The sequence below is a fragment of the Grammomys surdaster genome, unplaced genomic scaffold (genome assembly GCF_004785775.1).
Source record: "Grammomys surdaster isolate TR1022 unplaced genomic scaffold, NIH_TR_1.0 143, whole genome shotgun sequence".
Classification (NCBI taxonomy): Eukaryota; Metazoa; Chordata; class Mammalia; order Rodentia; family Muridae; genus Grammomys; species Grammomys surdaster.
The window spans coordinates 5,971,861-5,999,367 of NW_021604601.1; the positions used below are offsets into that span (position 1 = coordinate 5,971,861).

Below are 27,507 nucleotides of genomic sequence, written 5' to 3' on the forward strand. Positions count from 1 at the left end.
GGGATAGGGGGTTCCTGGGTGGGTGGGGGATGGGGTAAGGGGACAACATATGAAATGTAAATAAAACATCCAATAAAAAAATTTTTAAAAAAAATCTAAATTTTGAAGGCTGGAGTTCCATCAGCATTAAGGATTGTCCACTGAAGGGTATAATTCGATTATACCTTCAAGACAGATTTGCAAGGCTCTTCCAGGCCTGCAACCTCAGAATAAAGTGGAAGTTTCTGATTGTGTCGTGTAGTGCAGACTCACATGGTATTTTGCTGAGGTAAGCCCCACGCTGTGGAAGGACATTGGATATTTGGAGAGAGTATAAATAGGACTCCACGGACAGTGACAGGGCTCTCACATAGCTAGCTTAAGGCTCAAGGCTTTGCTGGTCTCCAATCTTCATCTTTGCTGGTCTTCACTTGATTGAGAGAGGCATGGCAGAGAACTTCCCTGGCAGCCCATTCTTGCTGGTCCTGCTCACTCCTGCTGACTCATGTTGACTCAGCAGAGGCCTGGCTGTTTCTGCTGCATCTTGCCACCACTAGTGATTTATGTTTGGTATCCTGACACTACTGAACTGGACTGCTGTTATCCTGACAATGGAGATTAAAATTGCCCAAAGAACTACTTCTAAACAGGTCTACATCCCTTCGTCCTGTTTGCCATATTTTCTTCCCCACCTTTGGACGATGGGCTAGAAGGGAGGGCCGAAGTGTTTGATAATCCGTATTAAAGTAGATTTTTAAAACTCTAAGCCTACAGTACGGAATGTGTCTGGTTCCCATAGGCAGACATGTGCCCTAGGCCTCATATCCTTGCCATGCTCTGTGTGTTTATCCTAAGCATATTGTATGGACTACCATGAGTGGACCAGACATTATATAAACTTTAACAGTTGTCTTGACTGAGGCACTGTAAGGAAGGAAGGACTTACCCACAGGTGAGATTCTACGTGTCACTTATAACCAGGGCAAAACAGTGCCTTAACCTAGATAAAAGGTGCCAATCTAATGAGCTTGCTGGCAGACAGCAGCTTGGTTTCACCCAAATAAATAAAATACCTTATTGGGATTCACATGCTTTTGGTATTTTGTCATATGCAGACAATGTTTGGCAGCTATAGTAGTTTTCAGGCCCAGCTAGCAAGCATATGCATTCTAGGGGACATGCATGTAGCCTCTACCTCTGCTGCCGAGGTTCTGTTCATGAGCATAACACACAGTCCCCAAGGTAATCCTCTACAAAGCTAGGAGGCAGTTCTTGGCTGTCTCCTTCTGAGCCCTTGGCTGTTCAGTGCTTCTCCAGAAATGCACACTGTCTGGTGGATATTAAAGTGTAAGCACAGGGATTGGGTCATTATATGTGGAATTGTTGCCATGGATTCATCTTCAAGTGTCTCCCTGTAGAACTCCATGTCCCTTGGGCCATGCTTTCTCCACATAGCACGAATGGTCAGATGTGGTACATGAGGCATGCCTTCTCCAGGCTGAGAGCTTTTCTTCTACCACTGAACTTACAAAGTCACCTATAAGTAAGGCTATAAGACAATACTCATCCACCATACAGCAAACCAACCATTAACAAATTAAGCTTAGGGCTGGAGAGACGGCTCAGCGGTTAAGAGCACTGGCTGCTCTTCCAGCAGTCCTGAGTTCAAGTCCCAGCAACCACATGATGGCTCACAATCCTCTCATAATGAAATCTGATGCCCCTTTCTGGTATGCAGGTGTACATACAGATATATATTAAATAAATAAAACTGCTTTAAAAAATTAAGCTTAAGCATTTTCTGCCTCTGCCAAACAATGAGAAACACCCCCATGGGATGAAACATGGGAGCTGACTTAGAGGTGAGAGTGCAGGAGTGAAAACTGACAGAGATGTCGGGGTCACCTGCTCAGTTTCCTTGTGGCCCCTTAGATACTTACTGGACTGGCTGGATTGATGTCAAGTCAACACAAGCTAGAATCATCAGAGAGGAAGGAATCTCAGCTGAGGAGATGCCTCCATGAGATCCAGCTGTAAGGCATTTTCTCAATGAGTGATTTTGTGGGTGATGCCACCCCTGGGCTGATATCATGAGCTCTTTAAGAAAGCAGGCTGCACAAGCCATGGGGAGCAAGCCAGTAAGCAGCACCCTTCCATGACTTCCACATCAGTTCCTGCCTCCAGATTCCTGCCCTCTTTGAGTTCCTGTCCTGACTTCCTTCAATGATAAGTAGTGATATGGAACTGTAAGCAGAATAAGCCCTTTCTTCCCCAAACTGCTTTTTGTGGTCATGGTGGTTCATCACAGCAACATGAACCTTAACAAAGACAGGTACTTAAACCGATATTCAATGTACGATTTCCACTTTATAATAGATTGCTTCTGGGCTACCTCAAACGGCTGTAGTATCTATATCTTGAGGGTTAGTTCTGACTACCAAGTTACCTGTGCCCCTGATTAAACACTCTACCAGGGCTAAACGACATGCCAGAGACATTTGTCATCCTTTCTTTCTTGATGATGTGGTCTCACTCAGAGCCTCTGGTATCTGTGCTGTGGATCTCCTTTTAAGACTGATTTCCGGTGAATCCATGCTGTGGCCTTCTGTACTGTGTACATCTCCTAGTATAAGATCTGACACACGCACAGCTTGCTCCTGCCGCACAACTCATTCTTGTCCAAAAGTAGAGTACGTTCATATCACGTCACAAAGTCAGAAAACTCTTCCGTATAGATTTGGTGCCTTGAAAGCTTGGACAGGCCTCACCAAGCACAGTGCATCCTTGTTGCTGGCAGAAATGCAAGACAGTCATTTTCCCTTTACTTTCGAGGGATAGACCCTGACTTGTCCTGCCCACCCCCAACCCAAATTCTTAACACTCATTCTCTGAAGTTCTGTATAGTCACCATTTCCAACCGAGTTGCCATTACAGTAATTCTGACTCATTGCTTAGATTGTTAAGTGCAGCCATCTGGCCTCTGCCACTATTCTAGGATACTATCCTCCACATTGTTACTAACAAAGACATGTTCTTTATGGTAACCTCTGATGACCATTCCCAACTCCAGCAACAACCAAGAAGTTTTTTTAAAAGAGGCTAGTAGTTCCCTCCCTGTCTTGTTCCTGGGAAGGACTATATTATCTTGGGCAACACCTGCCTCATGTAAAAATATAATCTGAAAAGTGAAGGGCCAGAGGCCCACACCTATCACTGAGGAGGCTTGCACTTATTGCAGTATCTGATGCTCCTGAAGAATCCCAACATCCTCCATCTCAATTTTTAGGCTCCTTCCTTCTCTTGTAAGGTTTTTGTCTTCTTTGAAGTTCTGTCATGTGTTCAATTTAGCCTTGGGTCTGGCTGTCAACTCTTCCTGACCTCTCACTCTTTCTTTGAAGGCTGCCAAACAACCTCACTCTAGGGCTTGGAAGTAAATTGCAAATAGACTAGAGCCTGTTTCTCTCTGCTGGGCATTAGTGGTACTCGAAGGCTACCCAGCCACTACTTACCACTCACGTTCCTCAAACACCAGCAACACCGCCTTTCCTGTCCTTCCATGAAGACATTGTGAAAGTCTCATGTGGTGACTGAACAGCTGTTGCCCCTTTGCATCTGAATACCTGTGATGGAAAAAGCCAGGGATATTCCCAGGCAGGAGCCTACCTAGATAAAATCAAATTCAGGTTCTTACAAAGGACTTTCAATCTTGTTAAAGGTTTGAAACCCCAGACTCTCTGGCAGATACTCATGACCTATGGGCGACTCCACAGGATATTTGAAATGGAAATTTATGACAAATGTCATAATGCAGAACTGGTGAGCAGGCTATACAGGAGAATTGAAGACAAATGAGTATTAAAAGTGTAAATTAACTGGCGGGTTGTCCTAGGATCTTTCAAAAAGTCTATCATGACACAAAAATACTGAGAAGGATCAGCCTGTTTTAAAAGGTGCAAAGAAATAGGACATTGTCCACTTGGAAAACAGGAAGGAGACAAAGAGGCAAGAGACATGGATGACTTCTGAAAGCTGTAGGGAATAATTCTTCCCAGTCCCCACAAAAAGTGCCACCCTTCCAGGGTCTGACCTTAGACTGGGTACCCATGGTAGCTTCCCAGCCTCAGAACTATGAAGTAACAAATGAATGTCAGCTACTAACTTTGATAATCTGCTACAGTAGCACTTGGAAACTGAGAAGTTTGTTCTGGAAACAGTGTACCTATACCTTTTGCTAAGAGTCTCAGCATCCTTTGGAGGCACGGTCTTGTGTAGGTCAGGCCTTGATCCAACACAAAGATAACAATGAACTTCTGGAGCCTTCTATCATCATGGTGGGACACCTCCTAGTCCACTTTATGTAGCATGAGGAATCAAACCTAGGCCCTCATGCATGCTGGACAAGCGTTCTACCTCTGAGCTACATGCCCGCCTAGATCCATTTGAACTAAGATAATTTTACTGCTTCTGGTTGCGTGGAGTTTGGGGTGTTTAGAAATACCTGAAGACAGGCTGGAGGTGAGGAAGAATCGCATTTGGCTGAAAGGTGAGGACTGAGGAAAAAGAAGGAAAATATTCCATCATCCGTGGACCCTGCAACCTGGGATTTATAAAACAGGTCTGAATGCAGGCCAGCTTCCTGCGGTCAGTGGGCACAAATGGAAAGCAATCTTTTCTCCTGACTTGATATATTCTTTGTTTGCATTTTCATAAGCTTGTATAGAGCTGGTTTTAACTCTTAAATCTCAAAAAAATATGTATCTAAACAATGTAGGAGGCCAATAATGTTATATAGTGGCATAGACAAGTCAAATTTTGTGGACCAATGACACATTTTAAAATAATCATGTTAGTAAGTCTGTAAAATGAGAGACATTGACAAAGACCACAAAGATTAGTGCAGAAATAAGTCCCAGTATAAAATTATCTTTGGTTTTAAAAAATCACATCAACTCAGGAATCTGCCATCTTCATTATGACCACCAGAGGGCGGAATAACCTTTGTTGAAGATCAAAAACCCAGCTACAAGGGTAGTGTTTTCACATTGTTTTGCTGGTGCTGGTTTGTCTGGCTGGTTTGAGGTTGTTTATTTTAGTCTTCAAGGAGGAAGAAATAATGGAAGGCAGAAAATGAACACAAGGGGCATATTTTGACCTTTTTTTTTTCCATACCACTTTACTAGACAGTTTGCTTTTTATCTTTATCTTACAAGTCATCCTGGGGACCAGGGAACAGGAGAAATGAGGCATGCCTTGTGTTTTCAGTTGCATCAAAACAGAGAGATGACAATGACCAAAAGCACAATGACAGATAAGGTATCGTCCCCACGTTAACATCTTGCCGCACACCATGCATTATTGAATCCCATCCCTACCATGCAATAACAGAACGCGTGGTGACTTAAACCATGGGTTTATTACAGGATGTTAAATGTCTCCATGGGGCATGCTTCCCTTTGGGCTACAGCTAAAGAGACATCAATACAGAGCAATTAAGTTTCTTTACAACAAGGGAAATGGAAAACATTCTTTTTAAATGCAGGGTACGTTTTCATGTGCTCCATGTGGCATGGTACTGCTGAGGAGGTTGGGTTTCTGTGAATGGGACATCCCTCTAACCCATCCATTTTACAGAGATTTAAAAATTTAATTTAAGGGACTTTTACTATTATGGGTGACAAAACCTTAGGCAGGCGGTCACCTCCTACATCCGGGATTGAATTTCTCTTGTGGGTGAGTATACAAAAGCGTTTGATAGGAACGAGATGGGAAATCTCCTTTCCATCCTATTCTGTTAACCGGAAGCAGGATTGTATTCTCAAACTGCATTTGGACACAGCACCGCTTCGACATAATGTGACATTTGAACAGTCACCCTCTGTACCTAGATCATTTGTATCACTGTAACAAAATACTGTCTTTCTCTTTTTACAAAGAAGCCTGTGTCCATAAAATTAAATATGACTTTCATTGGTAGAGTACCTCTCCTCCAAAGACTGAAAACTGATTTTCTTTTCCTTTGTTCCCTCTCCACGTGGTCTGAAGCCTCCATGAGGAAGTGAACAGTCTCACAATCCCATGACTCAGTGCTAATCCCTGAGGCTCTGATACCTGACATGACAGGTCGCATCTCAAAAGGAAAAATTAGAAAAATAAGCATTCTCCATCTCTTTAAAGACTTCTATCCCCCAGCTTGAAAGTTCTCACAGTGGTAACATAGTGTCTTCTATGGAAGGGAAAAATGGAAACGCAACAATCAGGTCAAGCCCCAGTTCTCAGAAGACCCAACCGCAAGGCGACAAGACCTTCAGGGAGAGACTGCTCAGGCAGTGCCTCTAGGGATTCAGCAGAAGCCGCAGCAGCTGGGTGGGTGTGTGGAACCCAGAGCAATAGATTCAGAAGCCAAGTCAGATCATTTGTTCCCCAGCAGGCTAAGGCCAGACAATCCTCCGCAGAGAGGGCTGACAGACCTGAAATTCAAACTCAGATTCTGGCTATACCACTTGGGGCTTTGAGCCAGGCATGTCATTATACTGAGTAATTCACAATCATCCCGATTAGCCTATGGGGTGGTAGGATGCAGGGAATGGGGGTCTGGAACACACAGTTTGCAAACTTCAAAGAGCTGTGTAAATATAAGGCTGGGTTCACACTGAAAATCTGACTCCAAACACAACCTGTTTCTTAGCCTGTTGGAATCCTAGCAACTGCTTGCTCCAACATCTTTCTGGGACTCTGAATCTAACCAAAGATTAAAGCGATGGGAGAACTAAGAACTCTTACAAACGACAGACATCCTCCAAGCGATAGAAAAATGTGGGATCTATGCAGGTTAGCAATATCTCAACTAGTGAGGGTCCCCACCAGGCTCTCATCTGAGTCTTCAGACCAGGAAAGAAAAAGTCCTCCTCCCAGTCCCTCCCACCACCAAAAAAGGTCCCCAGAGAAACCTCATCCTAAACAAGTACCATGGGTTCTGAAATACTCGTGCTCAAAGATCCACCACTGGTGTCCTGAGATGGCTGTTCTGGTACATTCCAGAGGCACAGTCAAGAGTCTCCCCTGGGCTCCACTGGCTATTCATAATCCATTTCCCAGCCATTTACTAGAAGAGATCTACAGGTCCAAAATCTCTTGAACCAGGGAAGAGACTTAAGGGCAAGGTAAAGCTCCTCATGGCTTCTCTTCACTGGGGGTCTCCAGAAGTGTCACCCACTACTCTGCCCACTCCCACCTGTACTCATCCTCCTTTTATGGTCACTGCTGAGGCTGGGTACCCATAGAAGCACCCCCTACTCCCTAACTAAACCTAGCACAGACTGAAAGAGTATTTATTTACAGAATTGGGGAACAGGAATGGGTTGGTTCCCATCCAGGAGGCCTGGACACAGCTGAGACTGGCTTGGGAACGTTCAGCAGGCTGGTTCTACCAAAGCAGAAACTTCCGCTCTGGCCTTCTTGAATTTGTCTTGAGAAATCAGCCTATGGCTTTTAGTCAAGCAATCTCACGAACCAATTTTGCCTTTAGATCTGAGTGTTACTAAAGGAGCTTACATTCAAAGGTCAGTTAAATACGGATGAATGAAAAGCCAAAGTAAAACATTTAAATATAGCAATCAGCCCTCATAAAAAGTGTTTGGGGCTTCAACTTGGGGGAGGATGGAAATCTATAAATTGCTGTTGCTAATAAAAGACATGAGTGAATATTTTGTCTCCAGCTAAGGTTGTTCCAACGCTAATTCACTTCCCTCCATTGCTTCCTTTCACTGTGAACCCCAAAGCATTGCCCTCCGAGCAGCCACAAGACACAGGAGGAATCAATCCTGGTAGACATTAGCCTCTGGAACCGCATGTGATCCAGATGGAGGACACAGTGTGTCCTCTCTGGCTCATCCTGAGGCTTCATCTCTCTGCTTAGTGAATCTTCTAGCTTCTCTTTGCTTCCTGGTTTACTTTTCTCTCTTAAGGCAAGGATTGTTTTTCATTTCAGTGTACAAAAAAAAAAAGTCTTGGTAAAGTACAGGGAAATATTAAACAATTCCTTATGTTTACTTTATAGATATAGATCAGGTGGCCACTTCTATTCGAATCTGTCGAGCCACCTTTGATGCTATGACATAAATATATACATCAACAATTTTCAAAGGGCAAGTGAGACTCGCAATGGGTCCTTAGTGAATTAAGGTTATGATTTAGAAGCTGCCGTTGTGATTAATAGATTGTTTCTCTTGGACATCTCTTTAACAACAAATGCTAATTTTTATTAATATTTAGTTGGGAATTATACTACTTATATTTTATTTGGCCCAAGATTTCATGAGATGTGTTCCTTTGGGTCTATAATTCATGGCATAAATGTCATAAAGCTTGAACTTTATGAATAGAAGAGCTAACCTAAGGTGCTTGTTAAGAAAATGATGTGTAACAGGCATTGAAATTGAAGAACTCTGGAGTTGAGGATGGGGCTGTAGTGGAAAGAAAGCATTCAGAAAATTAGTAGTTATTAATACATGCTCCCGTGGTTTTCTCTCCAGGTTTCCTGAGCATTCGTCATATATCATAGTGCAATACAATTCCAGTAAGTCACTACTATACCTATTTTTCTCAAGCAAAAATGATATGCTTCTGGAATATATATATATTGAACAACACATAATAGTACACTTTCTTTTAAAACACTATAATTTGCATTTCTATAAATATATTTAAATAAGAAACATAGATCACTGATCACATTTCATACCATATGACACATAAACATACAAAAATAAAACGATCCCATTTAACTGTTTTGTTGTTGTTTTGCTGGTCCGGGTTCTTTTCCAAGTTAAGAACAATTCAGAAATAACTTTGTGAATTATTAGGATCCCAGGAAAACTGGACATGAATTCATGCTGGGCACCACAGGCAGGGAGGAACTCAATCTAGCATTCCTTACAGTGGATATTAATATCTTACCACTGTTCAGAGGAGCAGGGGGTGGGGGAATGACATCTCCAATGGTCATGTGATAGTCTGTCTCCTAGACATTGTGAGGAAGGGGCATATTAATCACATCCCCTGCCCTAAGCAAAGCAGAGCCTATGAAACTGTCCTCTGAGTGGGACAGGAAGAAACACCTCCCACTTGGGCTCTCCATACTCTGCCCCCACCATGCTGTCCTCTGCAAATAAGGTGCTCAGAAAGTAGAACATTGACATTAAAAAGAGCCTTGTGTTCCACAAATGCCAACATATATCCAGTTCCAGTCACTAAGGAAGAAACTCCTCCACTTGCAACGTTTTGCAGGACTCTGCTTCCCACCAAAGTGGATTCTACATGCTTCTTTTGCAAAACAAAATAATAACATGAATCATTATCCCTAGTAAAAGTGGGCCTTTTGTCTATGGCAGGTTGTAATTCTCTTGAAAGCAAAAAGAGGGGGTTTACCCATTTCACATCCCACCTAAAGCCTAGTATTCCTGCCAGCTCCCAGTAGGAGCACAGAAGATATGCCTGCTCAGATAACTCCATCACTCCGATCGTATTGAGGAAGGCAACATCTGGGAGCCTGGACTCCCACTGCATCGGAACTGGCTTCACCTGGGTTGCATCCTTGGGAGGGAGGGATGATGTCTCAGGAACTGGGTTTGGGGTTTCCTTGTAACCAGAATGTATGCCCTGGCAGCATCCTGTAGAGTGGTACAGTAACAGGGATGGGGGTGGGGTCCCGGCATCTGCTCAAAGAGAATTTTCCACACAGTCAGAAGAAGTGGGGTTCATGATTTCCTGAGGGGTGACCTCAGGGTCCTGAGGTACCTGCTGCTGATAGATGTCCTGGATCAGCAGGGTGTTCATGACCTTCCACTCTCTGTACTTCCTGGCTGTCAGCTTTGGATCATCCAACAGCTGGTTGATCATAGCCAAATCGTGTTCTTTGCACTGGCCGGGAAGAAAACAGGAAGGAAAGGGGGAACCGTAAGTGCATGAGGACCTGAACTTTGGTGAGTCAACTTTCTCAGCCCTCTCACAGACACAGGGACCCATCTGCACAACACTACCAACGTGGTTCTGCGCATTAATATTCTAATCTCGCAACACGCCTGAGGTCGGGCTTAATATCTCTTCACATGTGGGAGCCATAAGAAGCTGTATATCTTCACCCCCAAGTTAATGAAAGACCCAGACAGTCTTCTACGCTGCTGCCCTTCATCCCTCTATGACCCCACACCACAGTGGGGACTCCATCTTAGTGTATCATTGGGTGCTGGCTCTCTCTTGAGGCTCAGTTAAAGCTGAACACAGAAGATACTTCATTGACCACCCGAACCTCACTAAATAAAGCTGGAACATAACACTTTACCTGAGGCATACAGTAACAAAAATATCTTTTTTAATTTTTGTAGATTTTAAAATATTTTAGTAAGCCATATTCTATTAACACAGAGATTTATATAGGAAAAGTATGGTTTATTATTCAAGGATGAGACACCTAACTTCCCCCAGGACAGCATGCATGCCAGTACAAAATAACTTGTCAACGCTTCGTGGACAGTCACTCAAATTTGAAGTAAAAGAATAAAAATATAATCAGCATCCCACAAAAAGTGCGTCACTCTGCCCTGACAACTGTTAGGTTAGCGAACGGACTGGATGTCTCAAGATGGCACTGAGTCGATTACTGGGGACTAAGGAGCTTATTAGGAGACTTATTAACACCATGGACAGACAGACAGACAGACAGACAGAAGACAGAGGGGCAACTGATGGCAGGGATTCTGGCAGCACCAAAGAGATCATTTGTAGGGCTCTCTGAAAAGAAGCAGAGCCCACATGGGGAGAAATAGGAGTCTCATTTTATAGCTCTCTGAGGACAGGGGAGGTTCAGCAAGAGGCTGGAGCCAGGCTCTGATTCCTGGGCAGAAGCCAGTGAAGGGGAACAGGGTGGACACGGTACCAATAGCCCCAATATTGCCAATGCCTGATTTGATGTTAACTCACTTCCCAGGGGAGAAACCCTGTTAACCAGGGCCTCAGAATGTCCCAGTCAGGTGTCTGTCCATAGCTATAAGAAGCCTAAGCAGAGGCTTGGCTCTAACCTAAGAACATAGATATCATTTTTATCACAAATGGTTTTTCTCCATATCTAGAACCATGGTGCTAATTGGGCACATGCAGTCCAATACATAACACTGGCCCAGTGCTGCTGCAGCCTGCCAGGAGGTCCTCGCCTCTGATGCTTTACTTTAAATCCATATACTGTATAGAAATGCTGGGATCCCCTTACGTGCTGAGTCTTCTTCACGACTTCTTTCATCATGCACCATGCTCTCAAGAACCCCAGCTCCATTTGCCGGCCCTCCACCACCAGCCATGCTGCCTCTCCATATAGAACTGCATCCTCATGGGAGGACCAGCAGTCTCAATTGACCTGGACTCCCGAGATCTCTCAGACATAGAGCCACCAACCAGGCAGCATACACCAGCTGATATGAGGCCCCCAACACATACAGCAGAGGACTGCCGGGTCTGGTCTCTATGAGAGAAGATGCACCTAACCCTCTAGAGACTTAAGGCCCCAGAGAGTAGGGAGGTCTGGTGAGATGGGGGTTGGGGGATGGGGATATCCTCTTAGAGATGGGGAGGAGGAAGTATGAGATGGGAAGCAGTCAGAGGGGGGCAGACCGGGAGGGGGATGAAGACTGGACTGTTAAAAAAAATAAAGAATAAAGAGAGAGAGAGAGAGAGAGAGAGAGAAGAAAGAAAGAGAGTATTGGCCTATTTTTTCTCACCCACACAATGCTGGTTTACACCTCCAAAATGCTGAGCTACCTGGAGCGTCTTCCTCTTCAACACCTCAGCTCGTACTTATACTGCCAGCTATCAAATTCAGTGGAAAACTGTGAGCTTGCAACTTCAACCAAACACCCTTATTTTCATGCTCTTATGCCCATCTGGGACAAAGCCTAAAATTCACTGTAGCCTAAAATTCACTGTAGTCTATTTAGACATCTGTCCCAAAGCCTAAAGGGGGCTGGAGAGTTGAGTTGGCTCTATGGGTAATGACTCCATGTTGTGCAATTTTTGAGGATCTGTGTGCTAGCTAGTTTTATTTCAATTTAACACAAATTAGAATTATCAGAGAGGGACCCTCAATTGATAAAATGTTCCCCATAAAATCAGGCTTACCCAAGCCTGGTGGGGCATTTTCTTAGTGACTGACGTGATAGGACCCAGTCCATGAGTGGAACCATGCCTTGTGGTACTGAATTCTATAAAAAAGGCAGGCTGAGCAAGCCATGAGAAGCAAGTCAGTAAGCAGCATCCCTCCACAGCCTCTGCATCAGCTCCTGTCTCCAGGTTTCTACCCTGACTTCCTTCTGTGATGACAGTGGTGTGGAAGTGTGAGCCAAATAAACCCTTTCATTCCCAAGTTGGTTTTGGTCATGGTGTTTCATCACAGTGATAGCAACCCTAAGACAGTCTGAGCTTGAGTCACCAGCACTCACATAAAAGGCCAGGATAGTTGCCTGGGCCTGTAAGCTGGCATTGCAGTGGGGTCAGAGATGGTGGAACTGGAGAGCTCCTTGTACAATCAACCTCACAGAAAGGCCCCTTCTGACTCAACAAGCAATTAGGTCTCAGGACAAAAGGTTGAAAGTGATAGAGAAAGACATTCCACTTCTTCCTTTGGCCCACACTTGCGTGTGCTTGAGTGAGTTACATATTCACACCCATGGACCACATATACAATTCATCAATTAATTAACCAAGCCTCCTGAAGATGACAGAAAATGCCACTCCTGCATCCTTATACTCTTGGCTCATGCCATGTAGACAGTAAGCACCTGTTCACCATCAGACCCATCTCTGCCACCCCAGGGAAGCATTTACACAGCCCAAATGCCACAGTAATGTTCACTGCTCTAATCTCAAGCTTGTGCTGACTACCAGTCAGCACTCTCATCCTGAAAGGTCAGGAGGTCACACTTCTGTCTTCCCCTTCTGAACTGAGAGTCCCATGAGGAGAGATGTTTGTCTGATAAGATGACTGGCCTGTGGAAGCTTGAATATATGCAGCCATAAAGAAGAATAGAATCCTGTCATCTGAGGCATAGAATGAGAAAGCATGGCGTTAAGTGGAAACAAAGCAAATAAAGAAATACAAGCATACAATGGGTTCTTTCATATGTAGAAATCTTTAAGAAATCAATATGAAAGTAAAAGAGCAATTGCGAAGGACTGGGGAGGGGTTTAGGAGGAAGAGGAAGCCAGGAAACAAGAGCAAAAAGGACATGCCCATGGTGAATACATAGCATACAGCTGTGAACAATATCATATTGTAAAGAATCATGAGGTTTTAGTAATAATAAAGCTGTCCTTCTAATTTCCAAGGAGACAAGGGGAGAGAGGACACTCGCCACGAGCCACCCAGTAATGATAGTCTATATTCTTTCCCTCTTCTGCTCACCAAATGGCTATTTAAAACTCACTCAGGCTGGAAGAAGGCTCAATGCAAAAAGAAGTACCAGCCACACAAGCGTAAAGACCTGAGTTTGCATGCTGAACTCATATAGAACCAGGCATGGTAGCGTGTAACTGTGATCTTGGCGTTCCTCAGTCTTCCATCTCCACTGGCATCCTTACTGACACTCGTGCCCCCTGTTAGTCCTCACTGGCTCTCCTGTGATGTTATCTCTTCTACCTTGAAACTTTTCTCTGACCCCCATCTGGCTCAGGCTCCACTCTCCTTCTTGTCCCAGATGACCTTTATAGTCATCCTTCTGCCCTGCCAGCCTTTCATCTCCATGACTCCATCAAACCCACTCCAGGGCTGCTCATCGGTGACCTCCATGTTAGCTTACCCAGTGTTTTAACTATCCGTCTTCATATTCATCAACATATGTAAAGCTGCTGGCCACCACTCTACCTTGAACATGGCTATGTGGCTGCTTCTGTGATATACTATGATCTTGACTTTCCTTGTCCCTTCACTGGGACTTTACCAGCTTCTTGTTACCCAAAGTCTTGCTCCTGGAGTGTTCAGGAGTGCCAGTGTTTGTCTATGTCACTGTTCTCCATGTATTAACATGCTTGGTGGTGTCTGTAATCTCATACCTCCATTTCCCTTAGAAGCTCGTGATCCCGGATTTATCTCTCTCCTAAACCACATACTTGTTCATCTAAATTTGCCATTAGCTCTATTTAAACAGCTATTTTCATGCCAAATATGACAAATGTAAACCTGAGATCCTTGTATTCGCCTGTGCCTTTACATGCCCACAGTCTAGAGTTCAAGTATTTCTAAATAAATACTTCATCATACTATGGCATACATAAAGAAATTTGCCCAAACACAAAGGTTTGGAGTTGAGAATTCATCTCAAAAAATGAGCCCACTCTATAATCGACTCCTAAGTCAAGAAAAAAAAACCCTCTCCTCTTCCAGTACCCACCTAAGAAATCCCACTTGTGTGCCTTCCCAATAGCTAAAAAAGCATTATGATAGCTTTGCTCGTGACTAAACATACACTGAGTAGTTCATCCATTCAATAAGTCATGGTTTGTTTTTTGCTTCTTTTTATAGTGAGTAGTGGTATTATTTTGGCTGTTACCTTTCCCTGTTTGTCCTACAGTACTAGCAGGGGTGAACTCAAAGCTTTGTGCATGCTATATAAGCGCTCTACCATGGGGTTATATACCTAGCCCTTGTTATTTCTCAACATAGCCAGGTTACACATGACAGAGGTCAACTGGCTGTTGAGGGTCACTGGGTAACATACCATGAGGTATGAGGTACCATGAGCTACAGTTCATAGCCCTCCACTCCTCTAACACCAAGCAATCCATAGAAAGGAGTGCTTTCCACTCACCAGAGAGCAGTGAAACTAGGTTTAAGAAAAAAAACCTTGAGAAGATGCCCAGCATCCCCTTGTCTCCTGAGATTCATCTGTGTGTGGAATCCTCTTCTAGATTAGTGGTTGCCCTAATACCTGGCTGCTGTCCAACAGAACATCACAGAAGAAAGGTGGTTTGGCTATGGTGACTGGGTTCACTCATTTTGCTCACTCACTGCCTCTGGCTTTTTGCTGGCTGGGAAAAATCAGCCACTCAGCTGTGAGCTGTCCTACATAGTCTACCTGAGAAGAACCTGAAGTCAGCCTCCACTCCTCAGAGGGACAGCAGCTGAGGTGCTCAGTTCAATAAGCTGTAAGGAACCAAATCCGTCAAACAGCAACCTGGGAACCGAGAAGCCAACATCCCCCGGTGAAGAAATGAAACAGCCTGTGGGACATCTGAATCAGACAGCCACACAAGATCCAACAGAAGAATCCCATGTCCAAGCCATGGCCAGACTGTGGAGCCACAGAAATTTTAAATGAATAAATGCTTCTTACTTGAAACTCCTGAGATTTAGGACAACGAGTTGACTGGAGATAGAGGCCTACTCTACTGAGAGAAAGAGATCACTGGAGTCATCCATTACACAGCCTAACTATGAAAAGCAAGAAGTCTCAGGATACTAGAGAGGCTGGTAAATGCCTTTGGTGTTTGTTTGTTTGTTTGTCTGTCTGTCTGTTTGTTTTTGTGTCAGACAACACAGGGTATTGTCAAGGCTAGAATCTTCAATCTCCTTGTCTATGGAATCTGGAATCACAGTCTTCTTCGTATAATGTTCTGAGCTACCTACCACCTCACTGGCTTCTATTTCATGCTGCTTCCAACCTGAACCAAAATATATCACCCCCCCATTCGATGTTCTCTTTCCCTGAGGGCCTTTCCCTCGTCCTCCCTTAGTCCTGGACCAGCTGTCAGCTAAACACAAGGACCCTAGACAGTCACTTCCATCCTCTGGGACATTAAGGCTCCCAAAGCATGCATCCACTACTTATTGTACTCCACTTTAACCATCTGTTTTCCTGTCTCCATTGTTCCTGGCATGCCACTCTATGGTCACAGTGACCTGGGACGGGGTTTGGTACATGGTAATATGCAAGAAAATAGCTCTCCAATGACAAAGTCATTCTTCCCTCAAGGCAGTGAAATCTCAACATTCTCTGCCATATTACACTCAATAGCCCAGCACATTAATCAGCCCTGCACACACCACAACATGAATGCTAGCAGCATCCCCTCATCACTAACCATTAGAAAATTTCTGGGAATTTAGAGTTTCTTTGTCACACTGATCCATTCATCCATTCTTTTCTGAATCCTTTCCAATCCTTTTTATTTTTATTTTTTCTGTTTTACTTGGTTTTTCTCTTGACTAACTGGGATGTCTGACTGGGATGACCAATTCCCACTCAACTAACTCAGCATTGTCCTGATGATTGCTGACATTTCTTCCTGGAAAAAGACTCTAAATTTCTATTGTGAAAGGACATGCACATTTCAAAATTAAATTGCAGGATCTATTCAGAATCTATGAGTCTTCAGAGAATTTAAGCTGACTTATACAGAGTACCCTGCCCTCTCTCTGTTGGTATTGTAGCCTAAATGTAAAAGGACTCTGTTCTTGTTGTGAGGAACCCTTTGTTATGGGAGCAAAAAAATCTCTGAAAACAGCCCCAGGGCATCCTGCACAGTGTCCCTGTTCTCATGTGACAGCATCTGACCATCTGATGGGTTGTTTTTGCTTTGTTTCTAACTACAGAATGTATGCCTTCCATTACCTGGCTCTCACCTTGCTTCTTGGCTGTAGTGCCTACAGCTGACAACTTGGAAATATTCTCCTGGAGAGTGCTAATAGTGGACATCTTTAATCACAGCACTCAGGAGGCAGAACCAGGTAAATCTCTGAGGTCGAGGCAGCCTGGTCTACAGAGTGAGTTCCAAGATGGCCAAGACTACACAGAGGAACTCTGTCTGAGAGAGAGAGAGAGAGGAGAGAGAGGAGAGAGAGAGAGAGAGAGAGAGAGAGAGAGAGAGAGAGAGAGAGAGGAGCAAAAACTCTCTTCTATGCCCTCGAATGAGTCAGGTGACATCCTGATTTCAATTACTGCTTATTTTTGCCAAGGGAAGCTTTGTTTTGCTCATCAGCAAACAATCCTAAGATCAGTGATGAGGAATGGATGTCCGCAGAGGAATAGAACTTTCTGCACATAAACACTTAAGCTAACAGTGACTGGACTCTATACATAAGACCTTAACAAGATCAAGCTCCCTGTGCCCATCATGGACCTGCGAAGGGCTCATCGATGAAAACAGACAGGCAAATGATACATGATAGGGAAGCAAGAGTCAGTTCTCTTCAAGGATATGACCCCCAAGAGGCCACCCTTGCTGGAGCTAATGGTCCTACCTCATGCACACACACGCAGCACTAACTGCAGCCGGTGGGTTTTAAAACAAGAGATGGAAAGAGCAGATGAAGTTGACTGGTGAAAAAAAAAAAGAAATAGTGGGAAAGGAACAGAAGAGGGAGGGGGTTGATCAAAATATATTATATGCATGGATGAAATTCTCAAACAATCTAATTTTGAGCCAAGTATTGTGGTAGACACACAATTACAAGAGCAAATTACACACCATCCTTGCCATCTGGGACTTGGGAACTCAAACTTTGAATCAGACTGAATGTAAAATCATAGTCTGTTATGCACTGATGCCACTATGTCATGACAGGGTGCCTTTAAAAGGTCACGGACATCTCGGTGTAAGGATGTTACTTTCTCTGGTCCTCCCACCTCCCACACAAGCACTCTAAGATGGCCCTGAGTCTCTCTGCACAGACAGCCATTCTTTGCCTGCTTCCCCTGCCCCCCCACCCACCTCCCAGGTCGTCCATCTTACCTTTAATGTGCTGTTCAAGGTTCTGATCCTGTGCAGCTTCTCATTTATGGATGGGTTTTTGCATCGCTTCACAAAAGACTTTCTCAGCTCCTTCTTGGTTGATGGCCGCCGGTCCCCAAGAGGAGACAGGCTAGCCTGCTCTAAAGATTTGTACAGTTTTTCCATCTCATCATCTTCAGACGATTTTATTTCTTCTGTTTAAAAAGATCAGTATCAGCAAAGCCAAATTACAACCAGAGAGTGAACATCAGACACTGTAGTCTTAAAGGGGTTCTGCTCACACCTTCAATCTCAGACTTCTGGTCTCCAGAAGTATACAGCAGTGATGCTGTGTTCTCTGACCACTCATACCATGCTGCCTTGCTACTCCGGGGACTGTGAACCATTTAATGATTGTATAGTTGTAATGTACCCTAGTAAGGCCACACACTGACCTACTGCTTGGACACTTTGGGGCTACAGTAGAACTTCAATGTTATCAGTTTTTATGGGACACAATTCAGTCAACTCCTAGCCCCTTAAAATCCATATTCTCTCATACAGAGAAGACATGTATTTCATTCCAATGCCCCTCACCCCGGGTCTTAAATCATGGACTCAACATGGACTCTAAGATCAGTATTGCACCCACATATCCTCGAAGTTAGGTATTGGGAGACTCGGAGATAATTCATCTGGGTGTGAAGTCCCTCTCCGTTTCTGAACCTGTGAAACAGATAAGTTGCCTTATAGACAAGCCCTGACACCTAATGCTTACCATAAAGTCTGAACACCTGCTGCCTTGGAACCTTTCCAGTGTCTTCTGAGGAAGAAGCCCTGCCTGTTCGCCAGTTGTAGAAAGACAGTTAGCATTTCTCAACCTGCTCCAAGCTACACTTTTCAGCCTCAGCCCTTCAGAGTCTAGAGAGAAATGAGCCTCTGCAGGCTATTCTAGAATAGGCAAACCAGTGGGTGGCCAGGAAGACTGATCCTAGAACATTGGTTGGGAACTGTCAAGAGATAACTTGCTACTTAAAAGGAAAACGAAAAAACAAAAAACTAAATATGGTAGTGTGTGGGCTAAAAGTTTTCCAGGAGTCATCCTAAAAACTAGAATGAAACTAGTTCTCCTCTTGAAGCCCTCTTAATTCTAAGGGGCCAATGTGTCATCCTCTTTGAATCTACACTGGGTATGGCTTTCAATCATAAGTAACCATGGAGACCTTAAATGGCAGTAGCAGCACCTGAAAGAGATGTTGACTCTTTGGCTGTCTTTTATCTCTCATAGAGAATTTCAATTCATTGTTCCTTTGTTTCCTGAAAACTATCTTGAGAAGTGTGCGCAACACGTTTTCTTCCCCCCCACCCCCACCTGCATACGCAACAGTGTTTACATTCCCTGTTCTGTGGTGGAAAAAAAGATCCAGAGAGGGCCCTATGCCCACCGTGATCATGGAAGCGGGCTGATTAAAACAGGCTCTGAGGCAAACACATAGGTTAATGTGGGGATGCCAGAACCAAACTTCAGTTACGTCACAGTTTATTCTTCTATAATTAGAAATACTTAAAAATTAGCTTTTCCCCATTGACCTCAGATAGTCGCTACAAGGTGTCCTCAAAACTTACCTGAGAGGAAGAGCAAAATGTTCCCAACCATTGGCTTAAGTTGTTAATCAGAGTAACATTGTCTTTTCTTTTGTTTGAGACAAAGTCTCACTGTGTATCCTGAGCAAGCCAGAACTGGCTATGAGGGCCAGGCTGTCCTAGAACTCACAGAGATCAGCTTACTGGTACCTCCTGAGTGCTAGGATTAAAGACAATTCACCAGTACTCTTGGCCCAGAGCAACTTCTTATCTCTTAATCAAATGGCATCAAAAAAGGGAGAAAATGTATAAAAATACATCTGAAGATAGACTTCTGGCCCCAGGCATTGTGCAACAATCAAAAGTCAACTTTTGTTAATAAATTCAAGAAAAGTTATCTCCGTCATTAGGGAAATGAAAATCAAAACCACAGAGGGATAGCATGTCCTGCTTCTCAGGATTGCAAATATAAAGAAGGCAAATAAGAGTTAAGTGTGGCCAAAGATATAGAGATAGGAGATCTCATTTACCATCAGTAAGAACGAAAAGCAAGCCAGAACTTCAGAAAGTAGGTTGATGGTCCTCACTATGGCACAATGACAATAGGACCCTGTAACTACACATCTAAGTTTATATTAAAGAACATTGTTCACAAGAAAAAAGGAGAAGAACCTAAGTAATTGATTATTAATAGATGAATGGTTAAACGGAATGTAGTATGGAACTCGCACCATAGACCACTAGCCAGCAACTTAAAACAACAAAGAGTAGACAGGAACTTAGGAAAGATACCTGAAGTGATCCTCTAGCTTAAATATACACATGTACACACACACACACACACATGCACACACATGTACATACATACAGCAAGAGAGGCACACACACACACGGGGGCAGGTGCTAAATGTATAATAAAATATGTGAGAAAGGGGAACACAATGTGCATTATTTAGTTAACAAACGTATCTCGAGTTTGTCCAGAAGTGTGTGTACTGAGGAGAACACACCACCTACCAGTGTTATCCTAATTCTAGCCGAGGAGAGATTTTATCCACCTCAGATAGCCCAGTCTACCCAAGAGACGATTATAGCTGGTCAAGTGCATAAAAGTTACAGTCTTAAAAATAGGGCGTGGCCAAAACCAACCTGTGTATGCATACGCCTGGCAACTCGAAGCCTTTGGGTAGAATATGTCTGTTGCCCATTTCTGCTTCCTACTTTCTACATCATCACAAATGAAGTGGAGGGGAGGAGTTGAAGACCAAGACCCCCACAATCCCTGACCATTAGGCTTACAGCCACTGTTTTGAAAGAAGAGCTACAGGAAAGAGTACTCACTGTAACTCTAGACTGAACTTGCAAGCTGAATGTGACTATGTTTGGGAAACAGTGAGACCTTCCACAGCACTGTGAATGGGATGGAATGGGAGACTTCTGTTATATATCTGAGAAGTGTTTGATAGTCACCATTATGTCACTGAGAAATGACATGACCAGTGATATGTGCATATAAGGAGTTTCTTCTGAAGATGAATGATTACTGCATAATCAATTGAGTATCGGAGCTTCCTCAGGTTATATAACTGATGCCCACATAAGAGCCAGAAACTGGAAACAACCCAGATGTCCCTCAACTGAAGAATGGATACAGAAAATGTGGTGCATTTACACAGTGAAATACGACTCAGCTATTAGAAACAAGGGCATTATGAATTGTGTAGGCAAATGGATGGAACTAGAAAATATCACCCTGAGTGAGATAACCCAGACCCCAAAAGATATGCATGGTACAAAATATCCAAAGGAAAAAAATTAGTTTTCATATAAATAAATCAAAATAGGAAAAAATGGTTTGAATTTTAAAAAGAAGATGCTAATGGTGAATCTTATATTTGCAATTAATTAGTCATTCAATTTGAAAAGTTGAAGCAAGTTGAAATTTTATATAATTATTTTCAAATCTGTTAACTTTCAAAGATATTGAATACAAACTAAGAATTTCCAAAGAAAGTAGTTTAAATTTAAATAGATAAATGTTAAGAAAGCTTTCTTGAAGTAAAAAATAATTTTAACAAAACAAATAAAAGAAAGAAAGAAAGAGAGAGAGAAAGAGAGAAAGGAAGGAAGGAAGGAAGGAAGGAAGGAAGGAAGGAAGGAAGGAAGGAAACACTCAGGGCTGAAGAGATGTCTCAGCGATTAAGAGCACTGACTGCTCTTCCAGAGGTCCTGAGTTTAATTCCCAGCAACCACATAATGGCTCACAATCATCTGTAATGGGATCTGATGATTTCTTTTGATGTGTCTGAAGACAGCAAAAGTGTACTCATATACATAAGATAAAAATTAATATTTAAGAAAAGAAAGAAGAGAAATGAAATGAACTAAAATGAAATGAAATGCTAATTCATCCACAGTGTTACAACATGGATGAAACTTGGAATCATCATTTTTTTTAAAAGTCAAAAAAAAATAGTCTATGATTCTATTATATAAAATATCCAGACCAAGCAAACTCATGGAGACAGAAAACCACCTGGGCTGCTGAGGGCCCAGACAGGAATGAGAAATAATAATAATAATAATAATAATAATAATAATAATAATCATGTAATACAATAAAATAATACATAATAATGCATAGGGCTTTCTTTTCATTGGGCTAAATGTTCTCAAATCATGCTACAGTAATAGCTGTATAACTCTGTGGGCACACTACAAATCACTGAACCATCAATCTGATGCTAGGTGATATGTGTCAAGATAGTGTTGAAACACTAAAGTAGACTTGTATAAGATCTCATGAGAGTAGATGTGTTCACAGAAAAGCCCCTAAGTCCTGGAGATAAGCTAGAGACAGCATAAAGTCCTTTAAAAACTAAATGGAGCCAGACTCTGTGATCCTAGCAGTTGGGTGGCAGAGATGGGAAACTATCCAATTCAAGGTTAGCCTGGGCTATGGAGCAAAATCTTATTAGGCCAGCCTGGGCCACAAAGCAAGATCTTATTGCACTGGAAAAAAGGCAAAGGCTTGTAATGCAGCACTAGAGTTGAGAACTTGCCAGAAACATAAGGAAAGATAACCTGTTGTAACCTCTTTTCATAGCTAATCAGGTAGTGCTCTGAGTAAAAATTCCCCAATATATTTATTTCATAAACAACACCTGCAAACATACTTTAAGAAATAAACAAGCATGCAAAAAAAGCTAAATAATTGTTTCATTGACTCCCCCAGTACTCACCAAGCAGGAGTTACTGAAGACAAAGTTAATAACAGAATCCGCTCTTCACTAATATGGTACATGAATAATAATTATGCCAGGGTAAAGTTGTAGTAAGATGATTCATCTAGTTCAAAAGATACCAAATCAGTGAAGATAAAAATAACCTTAAAGGTTTGGAATAGCAAGTGTGTTCTCCAGATTTAAAAGAAAATAATAGTATTTTTTTGGATAATTTTTGTTATCTTTTAATATACTTATATAAAGTATATAATCTTAATGTTAATATCAGAAGCTGTATCCCGACCAACACACACACATACACACACACAATTTCCTTCCCTAGTTTAAACTTTGGGTCATTCATCATGAAGGTATTAGTGTGTGTGTGTGTGTGTGTGTGCATTTAATTTGACTCTCCAATATAACTAACTTTCACATTAGCACAGTTAAAATGAAGTGAACCTGTCTGGGTCACTAAAAGTTAATACACTGTTCTCTGTAATTCATCTGTACTGTCCATGAGGTAGGTACTCTCAGCTTCAATCCATCCAGAAACAAGATCTGATGATGGAGTCGGTGTGATCAATTAGAAATCATCTGAAAAATGAAAAGAAAGCTCCAATCTGGTTCTTCTTCCTAGAAGAAAGCATAACCTGGAAGACTAATTTCTGACCTCAATTTAATTCTGAAATCATTCACAAACTTAAGGAAAATAATAGACAGTAACATTAAAAGTAAAGAAAATACCTTATTGGGTTTCCTGTGTGCACTAGCCTAGCCTAGGAGATGTACAGTGTGTTACCAGACACTCAGAGGACACACTTGACTCAACCATAGTCCACAACCCAGACAGGGGATTTGTACTGTTTTTACTGCTATCAGCTAGGGCTTAGGTCTTTGTGGAATCATAAAATAAACTTACAATAATAATAGAAACTGATGATAAATGGAAACATAGGGTAATGGGGGACCCAAAGCAATACAGCTTGGCCCTGACTATGAAGCAGAGAGAGGAGTCCTTTAAGACTAACGTACCTGCTCTAGGATGCCGGTTCACTCTCTCCAGGTACCACTGCGCAGTGACCTTATAGATTGCTGTGTGAGCTCAAACTTTCCAGTTATGCTTCTCTGGATTAGTCTTTTGCTCGATATCCTTTTAATATTTATCATATGTATATGTTTTGCCTGCATGTGTGTAAATATACATGCATGCCTGGTGCCAGCAGAGGTCAAAACAAGGCATCAGATCCTCTGGATCTGGAATTGCAGACAATTGGGAGCCACCAAACGGATGCTAACCCTGGTCCTCTGTGAAGGCAACAAGTACTCCGAACCACTGAGCCATCTCTCCCATCCCTCTACATTAGTACTGTGCTGTGAGTAAGGTAATTTTAACATCCCCTTCTGTGTACACGCAGTTCTTCTTGTCTTACCATATTGCAATGGTAAGATGTAAGGGTTGGCAGGAAACATCCTTCGTCTCTCTCCCAATGGAGACGGAAGCCAAGTGAGTTATTTCTACCTCCCCATCTCCCGAGACAAAACAAATTTTGTTTGACAGTGAATTTTCTCCTCTCAAGCGTCTTATTTTAGTCCTCCCATGTGAGACTGTAGGACTTCAGTTCCCCTGATACATAGACACCTTCTGGTCTGGTGTCTCTCAACTCACTAGTGCTTGGTCAGAGTTGAAGACATTAGTTCATAGACGAGGAAAGTGCAGAGTCTTGAAAAACAGTGATTTTTTTTTCCCCAAATGCCAATTAGTGGTGGGTACTAAAAATAAAAGTTCCATTCTGTGCAGGCCCATGTGTTTCCAAATTCTTCACAAACTTGAACAAGGAAACAGTCTCCCTGGGAACTTAGTAAAATGTAGGTTCTGTTTCAGCCCATCTGGGTTGGTGCTGATATTCTAAATATGTGTGTGTGTGTGTGTGTGTGTATGTGTGTGTATGTATGTGTGTGTGTACATGCATGTATGAGTGCATGTGTGTGTATCTGCACAAATGTGTGTGTTTATATATACACGAGTGTGTACTTGTATGTATGAGTGCTAATGTATGTGTACACATGTGCACATGTGTGTTACTGTGTATACAGTTGCACATGCACACATGTGTGTTATTGGGTCTACAGGTGTACATACACAGGTGCATGCCTGCATATAGAGGCCAGATTTCAATCTTGGATGTCATTCCTCGGGTAACATCCATTTTGGGTTTGGATTCAAAGTCTCTCAAAGGGCTCTGAGACTCAATGGAGTAGCCTAGGGTGGCTGGTGAGCCCCAGAGAACTATCACTCTCAACTTCTTCAGCACTGGACCTACAAACAAGCCACAACACAGGGATTTGCACATGGTTACTACAGATCAATTTAAGATACTAGTGCTTGCACAATTATTTCCCCAGCCCTTCTAGACTTTCTAGATTTTTGGCAAGCTCCATTGACTATATTTGAATAACAAAGCTAGGTACCTATTGGCAAAGTTTCATCAGCATGGATTTAGTGATGGGCGAAGAGATTCAAACAGAAGATCGATATGTATCCACAAGGCAGCACTGACTGTGTCTAAGCCATGTTCTAATCAAAGAGAATAGATGAGCAATCCAGCACTGCTCAAATGATCTGTGTGGAAAATGGACACTAAAAAGCACCAGTACTCTTCAGGCCGAATAGAGAGGAATTTGAACTAACTGTTGGTGACCCTTCATGTCAGCTGGACTAATTCAGAATGTTATCAAAGGATTAGACTAGTAAACATTCTCCAGATTTTGGTCAGTTAAATTCAGAAAGTGATGGTATACCTATCTCCCATGTGCTTGGGGCTAGAGAGGTAGCTCAGAGCCCTTCTTGCTCTTACAGAGGACCCAAGTTCAATTACCAGCACCCACAGGGTGACTCATAACCATCTGTAACTCCAATTCCAGGAGATCAGATACTTGGAGATCTGACCTCCACGGCACCAGGCACATATATGTGTACACACATACATGAATGTAAAACACTCATGCACATATAATAAAATAAATAAGTCTAAAAAACAAAGTAATTATAACCTAGGGTGTTTTTTTTTTTTTAGCAAGATTGGAGACATACCAATGTTCTAACTAATGCTTAGAAGTTCTCTCCTTCCCAAGACTGAGCCAAATGAATGTGCAGCTCTCTCCTCCTCCTCCTCCTCTGTACCATCCTATTGTCTGCTTCTGGTAGGACAGGACAGCTCCTGGGAGCCCAGAATTTTCCTGTCGAGAACACTGTATGCAGATTATCTCTTGAAGTGTTGTATTTTCTACTCTGCCTCCCCCACTGTCTTATTTTTGGCCTTGCTTGTGCTTTCTAGAATGTGGCTGCTTATTTTCTATTTAGAACCTAAAAGCTGGCTTCAGAAGACAGGAGAGAAATTCATACACTAGATTTCATACCAGGATTTGAAAAAAGAAGCCTTTTAGAGAGTTGAAAAATCCAAATAATGTTCCAAGGGAGTTCATTTTCATCTTCAAATGTAACGCATTTAGAAAGAACTCAGGAGAAAAGGATTCTAAGTTTGACATGCAATGTTCTAGTATTTGAGAACAACAACAACAAAAAAGCCACAGAAGACACCTGTCACCAACAAGGCCAACAAGAAAATAGTCATCTGTAAACACTGTATATTCTGATACAGCGCCTGATGACTAAAGATTAAAAGGCTTTTATAGCCATTCTTTACATGGTGATTTGGCAATCTTACAAGATAGCACAGCCTGAATGATGGCAGACTTCAACTTTTCAAATAAGAACAAATCTGGACAACTCCTTTTAACATAAAAATGCTTCTGCCCAAGCACATAATCAGAGTGCCACACTGAGGGACAAGACTCAAGTTTCTGCAGCTGCAATTGCAGCAGCTACCACACAGGTTTTCTTCTACCACAGGCTCTGCATTAACAGTTCTACCAACATTCCCTCAGCATCCTCCCACAGCCCTGTGAGGGAGCCTCATCAGCACTGATGTCAAGGAGAGAATGCCAACATGACAGAACACAGAGCATGACCGAAGGCACAAGGGGACAAACATGGGATAGAAACTGAAGGCTATCATTCCCTGCGTGACCCATACTCACGATGTGCCACAAACACTTGTTTTAAAGCCAGGTTATCATCCCATACGGACATCCTGTAAATGCAGTGTGGATGCTGATATTCTAGCCACATAAAGTTCAATGGAGACCCTTAAGCCAGAAATCCACAAACTGGCCAGAAATGGAGGATGGCTGGGTCTGAACTAGACAGCTGAAACGGGGAAACACGTCCTTTCAGTATCAGGAGGGTCATGTATACAACCTGTGTGTATTCGCGGAAGATATGAACACAATAAAGGTACAAGTGATTAGAATGTACAGTGAAGGTGCTGAGCAAACGGCTCAAGGAGTAAAGAGCTCGCCGTACAAGCGTGAGGGCCTGAGAGCAATCTCATCTTCATTGACAGAGGCAAAAATACATAGACATACATCTACACATTAGTATAATAAATTAAAAATATAATAAAATACAAATCTATTAATTAACATAGTAAACTATAATTAATCTAATAAAATATAAATATCTATTCTTATAAGTATATACTTACAATACACTTCTTACATAATATAATGTGATATATTATATTACATATTATAAATATTATATATACTTATATATAAATATATACTTATAAGTATACTTATAATTATGTACAAATTATATAGAGAGAAATTTATATAGAGATTTGTATATTTATTTATAAATGGATTTATCTATATATAAATTTATACAAAAATATATAAAATATATATGTGAGATTTTGTCAGATATGCTTCATTTTTTAAATGTACTTACATGACCACAAATGAGTGTGTGGCTCAGTGACACGTAACGTGGTTAGGATGTGAAAGCTCTGAGTTCAGTAACGAGCAGGGCACACATGAGAAGGGAAACTGAAAGCTCAATTCA

General features: G+C 42.3%; 2 protein-coding genes across 3 annotated transcripts in view; one reads left to right on the top strand and one right to left on the bottom strand.

The window, feature by feature from the left end:
• Oprm1 (opioid receptor mu 1) overlaps positions 1-27,507 on the top strand; it is a 251,578-nt gene that overhangs the window by 114,022 nt on the left and 110,049 nt on the right. The gene's annotated exons all lie outside the window — the stretch shown is intronic.
• The window catches only part of Ipcef1 (interaction protein for cytohesin exchange factors 1), a 142,576-nt gene continuing 120,442 nt past the window's right edge, over positions 5,374-27,507 (bottom strand). For both annotated transcript variants that reach the window (XM_028764333.1, XM_028764332.1), the window contains 2 exons: positions 17,752-17,945; positions 5,374-9,897 (listed from right to left, as the gene is read on the bottom strand). In XM_028764333.1, coding sequence (XP_028620166.1) covers positions 9,697-9,897; positions 17,752-17,945 — 395 coding nt within the window. In that variant the 3' untranslated portion in view covers positions 5,374-9,696. The remainder of the gene's footprint in view (positions 9,898-17,751; positions 17,946-27,507) is intronic.